At 40.4% G+C, this 14,753-nt stretch overlaps 1 protein-coding gene across 1 annotated transcript; it reads left to right on the top strand.

The window, feature by feature from the left end:
* Positions 1-5,789: 5,789 nt before the first annotated feature.
* Positions 5,790-8,357, top strand: LOC143122381 (neuropeptide FF receptor 2). Its single transcript, XM_076283188.1, has 4 exons — positions 5,790-6,072; positions 6,673-6,772; positions 6,891-7,749; positions 8,340-8,357. The coding sequence occupies exons 1-4, from the start codon at positions 5,811-5,813 to the stop codon at positions 8,355-8,357; spliced, it is 1,239 nt and encodes a 412-aa protein (XP_076139303.1). The 5' UTR covers positions 5,790-5,810.
* The last annotated feature ends 6,396 nt before the right edge of the window (positions 8,358-14,753 follow it).

Raw genomic sequence — 14,753 nt, 5'->3', positions numbered from 1 at the left:
CATTTAACAATTTATTAAACACTACATATTAAATAAATAACCAGCGTCTCAAAATTACAGTTAACAAAGTAATAACACCAAACAAACTATACAACAGTATACAAATATTTCAAAATATTTGTGTAATTTGTGCAATTTTAACAAAGACTATTACAAACTATAGAACAAGTGAGAAAAAAAGTGCAAAACAACAAAATGTGCAAATGTGATCAGTAACTACAAACCATCCTCCTTGGCTTTAAAAAGAACATTTCAAGGGCCCTTTGGTAATTGCACTGTTTTACTATTGACCCATTAATGCCTATCTTCATGAGGGCTGTCAGACTATTGCCCGGCAGCCTGTTCCGCAATATAGATGGAATTTGAGCGCGGAGAGCTTTTTAATTTAGAGGCCGGAGCGGCTGCTCTGTTCTGCTCCAATACCGCTCACACGAGTCTGAGGCTTGCCCAAACCCACCCAGAATTCATGTCTTCCTAATAAAACCAAGACTGTTACATTTCAAAGATATTGGCCATAGTAGCCTAAGTTCGTTGATGGGGATGGAGTTAGCTAAATAATTTAGAAAGCATACGCGTAGACACAGTCTTGCCCGTCCGATTAGAGGGCTTTCCTTAGTTTACGCTCACCATAAAAAGACGCACAAGTCAACACTGCGCTTCGCTCAGGTGGCTGTTTACTCGGCCGCTTCTCCGCTCAAATTTGCATCAGGTCGCTGCGCTCAATTTCGCTCCCTGCTCCACTTAAAAATCATCCCACTGCAGTGAAATCACTCCATGCTCGCTCCAATTTAAAAGAGGGAGAAATAATCTACAAGCCGAATTGTCACCTTAAACAGAAAACTTAAATCCCAATGGCAATATATTTCAGTCATTTATTTTAAAAGATAGTGCAACACCGATAGTGCAACAACAAACACGCTTGGCAACGTTAACTCATTGAATGCCACGCTGTTTTCGGGAGCTTTGTCCTAGAGTGCCAGCAATCTAGACCATTGTTGATGATTTTTGTACAGCCACAGCATATTATGTGTTAAAGCTATGAACACATACAATAGCTCGTTTAAAAGGTGAGACTTAAAAGCTCTCGGTGGGTGCAAACCGTGTATTTCTACACGCCTCTGTTCCTGAGAAATCCCAAGCTAAACAGTGGCTAGTTTTCATCAAAATCGCTATTTATTTCTAGAAATGGAGATATAATGTCTTTCATGAAATATGAAGTGTTGCCTGTTACTTACTTGTGTAAACTTTCCGGGAAGTGATCAGGAAGTGATCAGCGAGACCTGGCGAGACTGCCATCTAGTGATAGACCCACGAAAATGGCCTGGTTTTGACCTGACGTGCATGCGTCACTGATTCGACCCAAAGCGGCAACCAAGTTATGATAAAATGTCCAGATAAAATGTCCAGATTGTGCGTTTTCATGAGTTTCACGTATCACATATAAGGTGTGTTAGAGTGTCTAGTTTCGTAATTTAAAAAAAAAGCTAAAAACGAAATATAAAGTTTTTGGCACTCAACGCATGGGAAGGAAAAACGTAATATTACGTTTTTGGCACTCAATGAGTTAATACACACAACCCTAAAACTAAAGGGATCAGTGGGATTAATTGCCTAAATAATACAGGCTTAGCATCCCAGTTTTACTTTAGCCTTCTACTTGATATGAAGCATATTCAAATTGCTTATTCAAACGTTTTTCTTTGCTCTCCATAGCACATTCTCATGTCTCCGCGAAATGAGTCCTCTTAGATTTCAAAATGAATATTTACTCACTGAAATTGTGACACCACATGGTTATTCTTGTGCTACATTGTTAGTAGTTGTTTTGTAGGAATAGTACACTTACGACTTATCAGTTTCCTTTCTAACAGTAGCATAGCCAGAAATGTTCAAATGGGTGGGCACAGAAAAAACGGGTGGGCAAAGTGAATTTGATTGAACATAAGAGAGGCCTAGATTAGATACACCAAACAAGCATTAATCATAGGCATGTTATATTTATGACATAAAAGAGGAATTTATTGAACGCATTTGATCACAGCTGACAAATTCCGCAGAAACATTTTCAACTGGACCAAAACAATGCATGAATGTAGCTTTTACGCGTCACATGAAACACAATTGAGACAATAGATTGACCATATTGGACAACTGCAAAGCCTTATCATAGGCATTTTATATTGAAGACATATATTTGCAGTCGGCTAAACATTTTAAACTTGCGCAAAACTGATGAACCCAGCATCGGTGCGTCGCATAAATTAAAACACAAATTGAAGCAACAACTTGACCATTGGACAATCCTACCACAAAACCTTTCCATAGGCCTGCAACGTTTATGACATAAAAAGTGGAATATGAACGCATTTCACATCTCATCTGACAATTTAATGGAGCTGTGGCTGTTCGTGATTTGACTGATTCTTGAGAGCGAGGAGCGGGATATTTGGACCGCTCAGCTCCGTTCACTAGCTCTGGGTCAGAGGCATATCATATATGTAAAGATTATAAAAATGGATTATTTTTCGATTTGTGGCACGTTTCTTCTAAAAAATTTTAACGTGTTCTGCGGAGAAGGGAGACTGGCGTTGGTCATGGTTTGGAATGAAAGGGAGAAAACAGGACAGAGTAACTCGGTGGACTACTTTTTTTTTGACGAAGTAGTTAAGGCGGCAGGCCTGTTTTGCCAAGGCGGCCGCCTTGACTGCAAAGTGCTGCGGGAAACCCTGGGGTATGAAATTAGATATTTTAAGATACATTAAAACACCCATATAAAATCAGTCACATTTACAATCAGAACATTTAAAGTCAGACATACATAAAAACAGACACGTGTGAAAGCAGAAAAGTTGTGTTAAAAAGAAAGTGCTAGTTCATTGGGGTCATTCCACGTCAGAGCTGGTTGAATTGACATGGAATGACCCATTGTCTATGTACTGCATGGTTGCATAAACACTGGTATAATTAAAAACAGGTAGAAATGTTTAGAGAAAGTGCTGGTACATTTGTGGAGGCATTCGTTTGTACAATCTGATGGTGTTGGAGGAGAGGGCAGCAAATTGATAGTGTTCTGATAGCTTGAGGGGCTGGAGCTCCGTCCGGCAGACCTTTTGCAAATGCTCTTGAGTCTTCCATATGGAAGAAGGCAAAAAGGTGGTGGGAGGGATCAGTCATGTTTGTAGGCCTTGTTGCTTCGGCTTGTCTGCTGGGACCTTCTCCATAGTAGCATATACATTTAATGATATCTTGAGGCTAGTCAGTATCTTATAGGAGTGATTTGCTTTGATGTAGTGACATTGCCCTCTAGCCTCAGTGATATGGTTATTCTGTTATAAATGCATTTGTGTGGTCTTACTTAAAACTGCACCGATTGATGTGAATAGCACGTTTCAATAGCTAAGTGAATAGCAGATTCAGTACCAGCAAATTGCAGTATTGACAGTGTTGAATCTCATCACTTGCAATACACGCCAACTGCTTCCACTTGAGTTGTCACAGAGGAGCTACAAGATGTATTTGCCTGGCCCATCAGTAAAGGAAAGCCTGTGGCACCAATGGTCTGGCACACCTCTCCTCTTCCTGCTCTTTGCCCATTAAAGGCAGCAGGTCTTATCTGGCTGTTCCAGCCAAGCAGGTCTTTAGGGGCTTTTAACGTTAGTGGTAATCTGTGCACCAAGCCCTTCTGGGTGAGCTTGAGACTGTCCTCGCTAATGCCACACTACAGTGCAGTGGAGACATCCCCAATGTTTTGTGCACTGGTTGACTGATTCACATATTATAATTGAATGTAATGTACCACTCCACAACAACTTGGGATTAAGCTGACCGTAATAGCTGATTCAGCATTCACTGCAAAACCAAGAGGCACCTGTAAAACATTAGTTCTGGGTTTACCTGAGAGAGACACCATGCAGGATGAGGAAATGTCTGTTTTTATTTGGACTCCATAGAACTCTAAATGTCATAATCTCTCAACCCCTGTATCTTCACTGCTTTACCCCTTTGGGTGAAAGTCTTGAGCAAGAGTCCTCCCTGTCAAAATATTTCACAGGCTCTCAGATCAGCAGATATAATGTAGAGAGTAATCACATCTTAAAAAGACAGATAAGGTTGTAGATATTTCTAGGTTGTGCTGTTGGGACTTACACCTACCTACACCTTTATGCCCACTCAGCTCAGGTCAGCTAAGCACTTGCAGTATCTGAAAATTCATTTTAAATTTCACTATATAGAAAAAGATGAAATGTTATTCAGCATGGTCACACTTCAAGATCTGCTATATTGCTGTTAATGTAACACTGGAAGTAAGCAATAGGCATATATGTTTCAAAATGTAATTTATGTTTCAACCACTCTGAGAATGGTGCTATGGTGAAGATAGTGTCTTGTTTGCAGACAACAAGTGAAAATAAAAACTAACCATTCATTTCTGTCAACTCAAGGAGCATCATTGTGTTGAAGAAGGCACAATACCATGAATATTTTAACAAGACACCATAGTATGTAGATTATGCACCTGTAGTTCCACATGCAAGAGCCCACACTGACAGCAAAATACCATGAAATAACAAAAGAAAATGCACAGTAACAATAAGAAAATCACAAAAAAAGTAATTTATGTAACTTAAAGTGTTTAAAACGCTTGATCATTTTTATAAAATATAAAATCATGCCTAAGAAAAACAGTACAAAGCTTTGAATTGAACCTGAAGCTTTCATCAGACAATCTTTCTTTTTTTCCATGGCTTTGCAGAGGTTTTACTGAATACAGTTGAGTCTTGTTAATGTTCCCTTAGATTGGCAGTTTTGCTGTAGATCTTGATGAACAAGTGTAATGGGAGTATTAGTATTGGTTACTAAATTTGTCAATATTCATATGATTTATATAAAACAATAGTCATTCTCTAGATCAAACCTGTTTCATATAACCCTATATCCATAGGCCTGGGTCTTATAAAATTGAGTTACAGTATAGTACCATGAAATTGCCATTGTTCTTCTTTTCATGGTTGCTTGATGACTTTTGGAATGAGGTATTGATCATATGCATTGACCGGTGGAGGACCTCTGTACTCTGATATAAGATGGATAATCTATTATGACCTGCTCATTGGCTCATTCATTACCAGAGAAACTGGTTGATAGATGTATCAGTAAAAACTGTATCCGAGGCCCTGGAAGACAACACATCAGAGAGAATCCAAGTGAAGTGAATTCTGATGTGATACCACTTTTGATGCCCTGGACAGTAATGTTTTACAAGATGTTTGGGGTGAGGATGGTTTCACATAATTATAAAGTTACATTATTGTAATTACCTAAAGGAGGGCAATAAGATAGAAAAAACAGGTCTATTTTTCATTACATAGAACTGAATCTGTGTGAGTTTCGCTTGCCTCTAGCTTCTAGCATTTTATGTTTGTATAAATTTATTATTTTGTAAATAAATTATTAACACTTGAACACAGTTTAAACATTGTAAAAAAGACGTCTGCACTGTCTTCAATTAAATTTCACATCCTTTTTCTGGGTTACAAGTCATAAGTAAGGCTCCAAAAAGTTGAAATGTGTTTTCTCAACTTGGAGCTAGGATCGGATGGACTCGTGATTTGGCATTGCTACATGGAGCCAAAGGAAATAGATTTGACAGAATCAAATTGTGAGGTTCTTAAATACCTTTCTATCCCTCTCTGACTGACTTCATGTCTCCAGGGTCTACAATGGCGCTGCGAATCGAGCTGAATTCTACACTGTTCCCCACCACATATCTCCAGACTGGGACCTCACAGAATTACTCTGATTCTGACAGCATGGCCCATATGGACACTGTTTCAAATGTCACTTACGTGGACTTCTACCTTCACAAGCCCTCAGTGGCAGCCATCTTTATTACCTCGTACCTCCTCATCTTCCTCATGTGCATGGTGGGAAACGGAATGGTGTGCTTCATCATTTTGAGGAGCAGAAACATGCGGACTGTCACCAACCTTTTCATCCTCAACCTGGCCATCAGTGACCTGCTCGTGGGCATCTTCTGCATGCCAACCACCCTCGTTGACAATATCATCACAGGTCAGTGGCTCATATCTGATTGCAAAGCATCACTCTTTCATCTACCAGAAAACATGGAAAAATCATGAATGCATTCACTGTCTAGAACTTCTGCATCACTGAAGTATTCGCACCACAATGACGTGAAGTCATTATTTCATTGTTTTTCACGCTTGGTTGATGAGCAATGATATACCATCTGCCAGATCCACTGTCAGAAGGAATAGTGGTTACACAACATCAGAGTAGCATGGCTTCATGCTGACACCATGCTGTAGCCGCTTTGGAGCCCCTTTGAGCTTTGTGAGTTCATATAAAATTAACAACACTGGTTGCCACTTAGAGGTCATCAGAGACCTGCTGTTGTGTAAACCAGGGCTCAACTTTAGTGTCATTCTTTCATCACTTTTAGGCCCCCTTAACCTGAGGAGACCCCTTTAAAGCTGACATTTATAGACAAATACCTGTGATACACACACTTTGCTGTAATATCACTACTGTGCCCCCACAAGTGGATTGAAGATTTGTTTTGGATTCTCTTCACACGTTTACCCACCTACTACCATTTATACCATGTGAACATGTAGCCATGAGCTCAGTGATTGTCCTCCTCTGTTGCAGGCTGGCCATTTGGTAGTCTATTGTGTAAGCTGAGTGGAATGGTCCAGGGCATATCGGTCTCTGCATCCGTTTTCACTCTAGTGGCCATAGCAGTGGATAGGTAAGCCCACCTAATATAAACAAACACAATTTATACTGTATCTATTTGTGGTTTTAGGTATAGTAGGTGACTAAAGCAATTCATAATACCTCTAAACTTTTATTTTTCTGTCGTTTAGGTTTCGCTGTATTGTCTATCCCTTCAGACAGAAGCTAAACATTTCAACTTCAACTTTGATCATTGTGATTATTTGGGTGCTGGCCATCGCCATCATGTGTCCATCGGGTATCATGCTTCAGGTCACCAGGGAGCATAGAGTCTCCATTCTTCTTGGCAATGGCAATGAGACACGTTCATTTTACTGGTGCCGCGAGAACTGGCCCAACCAGGAGATGCGCAAGATCTACACCACCGTCCTCTTCACCAACATCTACCTGGCACCTCTCACCCTCATCGTCATCATGTACGCCCGCATTGGCGTAACTTTGTGCCGTACGTCCATCCCAGCTTCCCGAGGCCACTCAGGCTCTGGGGGCAGCAACAAGACCAGGCCTGAGAACAGGCAGGCGGTGTCGAGGAAGAAGAAGAGGGTGGTGAAGATGCTGCTGATCGTGGCGCTCCTCTTCATCCTCTCCTGGCTGCCGCTGTGGGCGCTGATGATGCTGAGCGACTACGCCAGCCTGACGGAGTGGCAGCACCGCGTCATCAACATCTACGTGTACCCGCTCGCCCACTGGCTCGCCTTCTTCAACAGCAGCATCAACCCGATCATCTACGGCTTCTTCAACGAGAACTTCCGCAGGGGCTTCCAGGCCGCGTTCAAATTCCAGCTCTGCTCGGCGGACCTGGAGCGTAGGAACACCTACTCGCACAGGGTCCAGGGGAACGCCGTGCTGCCGGCAAACCCGCTGATGGCCAAAGGGCCGGTGCCGGGGTCAGGGCGGAGGCGGCCCAATGGGAAGAGCCTGCGGCACAACAGCAGTGAGTCATCTGGGAGGGGCCGGGAGCAAGACCTCATCATGGAGGACCTGGAGAAGGTATGTGAGGATCATATGCAGTGAAGGGGGAGTAGAGTGAGGCAGAAAGCACAGGCTCATATCATCGATTTTGTCTTTGCCCTTTTCAGCCCTGAAGTCCTGCCTCAATGGCATTTGATCGCAGAGTAAAGAGCAGAGACCTGATGAATTAAAGATCTTAAAGATGCAGGCGTATTATTGCAGAGTGATGCAGACTGCAGAATGTAAATACAGTAGAGTAGGGGGATACTGGTGCACTGATGCTGACAATAGTGATTCAGGGAATGACCTTTATCTCCATGTGCTGTTTCAGTTGTGTATTTAAGTCATAGATTTTTTTGGTAAAGGACTTTGTCTGCATGTTTTTGCACAGTGCCAACCAGTAAGGGATTTTTAGGCTTGTTTAAACCAGAGCATGTAGTCATCTAGGCAAATGATTCACAGATAATGTATCATCTAGATTTCAATTTCCTGCATAAAATTATCTGAACAAGTGTAACAAAATGAAGATGAATGTCTGAGACAGAAATAAATATCTGTATGCAGAACACTTGAGAACCTCAAAACAGCATCTCTTTATCTGTCTTTATCTCTCTCTGTCCTTCTCACAGATCATGTATGACTTGTGAGTTGGTACAAACATTTACATGTACATACAAAGTCATATAATACAAGCTTTATCCCCTGTCATGAACTGGCATGCATGAACATACAGTACCTACAGTATCTTGAGGATAACACTAGCACTTAATTCACTGTGATTTAATACAGGAATTGCATTAAACAACATGTATGTGCCCCATCCTTGACCTTTCTACCTCTGATATAACTTTTAAAATGACTTCTCAGTGAACAAAGACTATCGGACGGTAACATTGTCCCAATTAGTTTATGGAAAATGTAAAAGCTGTGGAATGTTCCAAAGGGATTGAATGTGCCTACTGAACTACCTTAATCATCAGTCAGACAGAGAAACGGCTGACCTCTCTCGGAGGTATGTAAAGGAAAGAACCCAGGAAAGAACACGAGCTAATGGAACTGCAGAGCAAAAAGCTCGCCTCATATCAAGAGTGTCCCTGTTTGGCCCAGACATCTCCAAATGCATTCTACTTTGGGTACATGTGAGAATATGATAATGTCATGAGTCAGGGAGCATAATACAAACACGATCTGTCAAAGTCAAGGGAACCCACCCAAAAGGAGAATGAGTCATGGAACCAGTCTAAGGAGAAGAAAATGGAACTGTCTACACAAATCAGCCATTCCCCTCTGACAGACATTTTCTGCATGCCTTGGTTTCGTTTGTTTCACTCGTCCCCAAAACACGCGTTTGGGAATCTGGGAGATCTTTAACATCACTTTAAAATATCTCATTCCGTCTACAGTGTTTTTTAATTCATAATATGTCTGTGTTGTACAGCTTGGAAATGAATAAATGCTGCTAAATGTGAAATAAGAACAATGTTTTTGAGAGATGTAAAATGTTGCATTAGTGTTTGGACTGGTGCCGTGGTTTCTTTTTCCCTCTGTGTTGTATGTATTCTAGTGTTGAATCACACACAAGATGACAGTGTGTTGGTGTTTTCTCAGGGGGGACACTCATTTGCATTGTGTGCACCCGCCACTAACGTCATCTCCTGTAAAGTAGAATCATGCCAAAACAACTGTATAGCTTTGGACTGCAAAGTCAGGCCCTCACAAACAAGACTCAAATGTACAGTACTGTAAGCAGTTCTTCCATCTATATGGAGGCAAACTGTCAAAAGATGAATAATTGAGAGAGAGAGAGGAGAATAAGAGGGAAGAAAGGGAGAAGCAGTCACCTTCCCCCAGGCTCCAACCTGAGGAATACGACGAAGACAGGTTTTTTTCTGAGGGAGAGGGAAAATAAGAGATCAAACAGCTATGTACATCTAAGGTAGTGATTAAATCTAATTACCTCTAACCCAAATATTTTAAACTCAAGCATACTTCATTTCACTAAATCTGGAGGCATCTTTAAGTTTATACTGTGGTCATGGTAATATGCTATTTTGTTCCATCCTCCATGCAATAGCACATGTCTGAGGAAAGTGGGTTGAACCTGCACCTGATGATGCAAGGCAAGTTTTTGAGCAATGTTCCTGAGTACTGTTGTTCTGGCATGTTCCCTTTGATTTTGAGCAACCACTTGTGTTGGAGAACTTTAATCATCAGTATGCAAATAATCATGATCAGTCCGAACACATGGCACCAGCTATGAAGGTTTCCCAACAACATTGCTCAAAATGAGTCCATGTGTCCTTTAGCTCACCAGCTCACAAAATTGTACCTGAATTCCATTAAATAACTGAATACACCAAATTTCACAAAAACAAGATGATGCATAACAGAATTGGTTTTCTCTCTCTCTGCTTGTTCTCTTCTCCTACACCCTCTCTTTTCTCTTAGTTAGGGCTGCTCATTTTGTGTTCCACACCAGGTAGCCAATCATTACGATCCTTTTGTGCTGATTATGACACTGAAAGGTTAAAGAGATGGCTGACATCAGGGAGGATGTTTATTTCCACTCTGCATCCTCTTTTCTTGCACCCTATTCGTGTTTAGTGTGCTTAGAATTCTTCAATGTAATTTTAATGTGAACTCAAATAGCTGTTAACTTTTGAATAATGCATGCCTGTTTCTATATGGGGAATAGGGCTTTCCATTCTGCTGTCTATTGGAGTGTCCTTTTGATATGTAGATACACAGCGAGGCCTTTTCATGTAAGGTGCCATTATGTTTGCTAATCAGTGAACTATTGACCATTGTTGTTTTAATCCATTTTTATTTTGTTTTTCGAAGGGACATGCAAGGTGCCACTGATTATCTTTACTATTCCCATTTCCAACAAGTTATTGGGTCCTGATTTAAAGGGTTGGTTAAGTGCAAAGTCTATCAACAAGCAAAGTTTGCATGCATGAACTATAGATATGTTATATGCAAGCCTTGTGCTGACTCATCAGTGTTTGCGGTTAAGGTCTTGCCCATGGTGTTAAATTTGCAAACTGATTTTGCCTAGTTATTAAATGTGCTGTAGCCTGTAGACTTTGCTCATTGTCTATCATTCAAATTAGGGCCCTATGTTTTGAAGAAGAGAATATGTCAGATTAAATTGTCATATTAATCTTGTTATTAGGAAACAGGTAACATGGGACATCCTTGGTAAATGTAATGAGTTTAATGTGTTTTTTTATCTTGAACATATTGTATTAGTATACATTAAAATGTTAACATGTGAAACAATAAAATTGAATCAAAAGTTCCAAACATTTCATTGCATAAAAAAGAGGGTAATGAGAAAACCTGACCATACAAGAATGTGCTATACTCCTTCAGAATTGTGTAGAAGAGAGGTGGGTCACACTTTACTTGGTTAGTCCCTTTAGACCATCTACAGATGCTTAGATTATCAACAAACTCTCTATTGATGCTGACAACTAACTATGTATGGTTAGGGTTAATGTTATGGATTGGGTTTGGTTACGGTGATAAATTGTTCAACAACTTTACATACTGAACTTGAAACTGAACTGTATCTCAACAGATGATTTCTGTCCCCATAGGCGAACTATCCAAGTAAAGTATTACAGAAAAAATCTCTCTAGATATAAACAAAGTACAATATACTGCATGTTTATACTTTTGTGAGCCTTTAAAGCATAAAATTAAAGATGCATTGATAGAGATGTTCTACTGCATTTTACTGGTACTGGTAGTATAAAATCACCTACCCTCATGCAACATGATGCATACAATCAGTGTGGATTTGTATTGCTGCCTCTGTCTTGCACAACCCATATTTACCAAAACCTTTTCATGTAATTGACATGGTCTCTCTTGGGTGTCTGCACTTGGACTCAAAGGACACACTTTACATTTTTAAGCTTTTGTCGCAAGAGATTTAACAGGATGGCTTGTCCATTAGATGATTAATGAAGATTAACAGTATAAAAATACACTATAATGGTTGTTAGTGCTGAGAGAAGGGGGTGATTAGTGGGAGTTAACAGCAACAAGCCAGTGTATCTGATAAACATCCAGCTTACACTCTTTCTAACCGATGACAAAGAACAGGACATCATCAGAAGATATGAAGAGTTAGAAGAGTTTAACCTTAAATTTAACACAAGAGTTAAATGTAGAACTGTCTCACTGAAACAAGTGATTTTCTTTTTAAAATATGTTATTTACTTTACCCCAACAATTTCCTGATTATTGTGGATCATCCAGATGAGGCAGTGGGGTTTCCAACTCTAACTCAGTTAATGGAAATTCCTGCTGAGATACCTCTTCATGGGAATATAAGTGGTCTTGTGCAGTTCACTTATGTTACTCTTGTGTCCATGTCCAGGCATTTATTGAAACTGGTATTTTTCTGCATCTTTTCCTTCCTACATCAGAAAACAATATTTAAGTTGGAAATGCATCATGCAGCTATTCCACCAAACCCATATATCGTAAAAGCACCAATTACCGTCCCTTTCATTTGAAAATTCTAAAACAACAATGTTTTTTTTAATACTTCAAAATAACATTTGATAAATAAACCTTTTTCAGTAGCCATAGGTGTGTAGATTTGAACAAAATCTGGTTTGGTTCTGAGAGAAAGTGGAATAGAACATTATGTCCAATATTCCAATATGTGGTTTAATGTTCTGCATTTCTCATTAGTAGGTCACTTTGATACTAAAAGTATGATTCTATGTAATAACTGTATGATATCTGTACTGTTCCTGTGTATATCTGTGTGTGACTGTATTTAGAGATAAGCGGGAATATTATGACTTTGCGGTGTTTCACTGTTCTGCATGGCTGCGTCAGTAGCTATCTGCTCCGGATTGCCAGGTTGCCACTAATCAGTCTGATTCAGTGTAGTCCACGTGAGATGGGATGACCAACGCCATCTCCTGTCAGCCTGGAAGGATACTTAAACCCTAACTATGTCCTTGTCTAGTTAGAGCAGCTGATGGATCTTTAGGTGAAGTCATGCTGTCTCTCCCTTGATGCGCATCATTGTAAATAAACTCTGTTCCTGATTTTTCATATACTATTGGTCTGACTGGGTCTCTATTAAATCTATGGTATCAAAATTACCATCAGTTTTTACCGGGGCTTTTACTGCCTGAAATATCCGATTTTGTTCACCATGCTCGGAGTTTAGTGCTGGGTTGGTGGGTGCCTATTTCCAACCTTTCTCACGGCACATCTACGGTTAGACTGAGAATTCTCGTCGCAAATCAAAATTCCACTGAAGCTCCAAGCAGATTTGTACACGCAGCCTTACAACACTGTTTACAGCTCGAGTAGTAAAATGTTATTTTTGGTACATAGCTAATTAAGATATAAACTTATGGTGTGGGTGCTTGTGTTTCTTTACGAATCCGCCCTGTTGGTTTGTATAGAAATTAATATTAACTGACACACGTAAGAGGGTGGAAATAGGGGTCGGGCGGTAATAGGTGATGTTCCTATAAGTGCTGAAGATTAAATGTAAAAAATGAAATTCAATCATTCCTGAATATATCACCTAAGAACTTTCTCCTTTCAAATCAATGTTCCACCAGACATGTTTACATACATCTGATAACCGTTGTGAGCTTATCAAATCTCTCCAGGCACACATACCTCCCCACAAACACTTCAGGTCCTGTGCAGCAACACCTGTCTTTAAGCAGTACAGCTCTGAAGTAATCACCTTAGATGTGTGTGTGAGAGAGAGATAGAGAGAGAGAGAGAGAGAGAGAGAGAAATGTATAGGGGGTGAGGGGGATAGATCATACATAACGTGTGAAAGCGCCTCCAGGAAAAGTAGCATTTTTTCCCCTATATGAGGAAGCAGAAACAGCGCTGCTTTGCTGAACTGGCGCCCTGACCTCAACTTACCCTCACCGCCACCCGCAGCTCTGCTGACCTGGGGCTAAGTCTCAGTTCACACATCAGCTTTACGCTTGGCATTCTTTGTGTTTGTGCTAAACATTTTCACCACTGCTCAATGGAGCATGACGAGAACAGGAGAGGGAGAGAGGACCAGGGGAAGGAGAGGCAGAGAGTGGTCTGGGATAAAGAGACTAGGAACCCTCCCTGAGTGTTTACAGGAAACCTCACTGCATTGTCCTTCATCCTTCTGTCCTCCAGTGTTGACCTATCCTGACCCTGGGCCTCACTCAAGCAAAGCATATCCAGCTGAGTTGCATGGGTACACAAACCCCAGGGTGCCGTTCTAGTCTGAAAAGTCTGTACCAGTGGTCTGGAATCAAGTTAAGGGTTTTATACTACAGCAGTTGATATAAAGGTTCACAGAAAATCAAATTAATAATTCTTTCTCACTTTCTCATCACCCTGTAAGGTACATCATCAATTTATTGCATAGGATATAGGATTTCATAAGATCAATTGATGATAACTGACATTTAATAGGAGTATTTCTCTGTTCAAACTTCAAACCTCCGTACTAAGTTATCTTGCAGGTGTTCTGACACCAGGAGACAGATGTTCATAGATGTTTTCTTCTCTCGTACAAAATATTAAAACAATGATTGAAACGTTACAATAATTAAATATCCGATAGCAACCCTGAGGACATACACAGTGGTGTTAAATTTGGGACATTTTGCAGTTCTCAGCCATTTAGCTTTCACTAGTTCACCCAGAATTATGCATGGTTTAGTGTGCTGACAGTAAGCATGTGTGGCCTGGTAGCTGGCCGTGGTCCTGGAATGTCTACAGGAGAGACTGTGGACTATGGACAAGAGGTCATTTGAATCTACTAACGGAAGAGAATGGGGAGGAGATTGGAATATTTGCAATGTGAGAATGTGACACGCTTTTTTTTTTTTTACCAGATCTACTTCATAGGTGTCCCGTTATTCAGAATTAATAGCCACCCCACCAGCCAATCAGAAAAGAGTTCTCTCCGGGTGATAATTTTTATTAAAGACCATGTGGAAGGGCCTTCCAACAAACATATTCCCATTTATTTTTATTGTCTTTCATTTTTAGTCTTA

Source organism: Alosa pseudoharengus, unplaced genomic scaffold, assembly GCF_046254945.1.
Source record: "Alosa pseudoharengus isolate Yale_2024_CS ecotype anadromous, Long Island Sound unplaced genomic scaffold, YU_APseudo_1.1 YU_APseudo_1.1_scf_14, whole genome shotgun sequence".
NCBI classification, from domain to species: domain Eukaryota; kingdom Metazoa; phylum Chordata; class Actinopteri; order Clupeiformes; family Clupeidae; genus Alosa; species Alosa pseudoharengus.
Note: the sequence above shows the minus strand (reverse complement) of the source record. Positions and strands in the feature narration are given on the sequence as shown.

Bases quoted from the DNA above. Each gene is read 5' to 3' on its own strand.
- LOC143122381 (XM_076283188.1), top strand. From the start codon at position 5,811: ATGGCCCATATGGACACTGTTTCAAATGTCACTTACGTGGACTTCTAC. The intron at 6,073-6,672 runs GTCAGTGGCTCA...CCTCTGTTGCAG, and splicing joins CGTTGACAATATCATCACAG to GCTGGCCATTTGGTAGTCTA. The intron at 6,773-6,890 runs GTAAGCCCACCT...TCTGTCGTTTAG, and splicing joins GTGGCCATAGCAGTGGATAG to GTTTCGCTGTATTGTCTATC.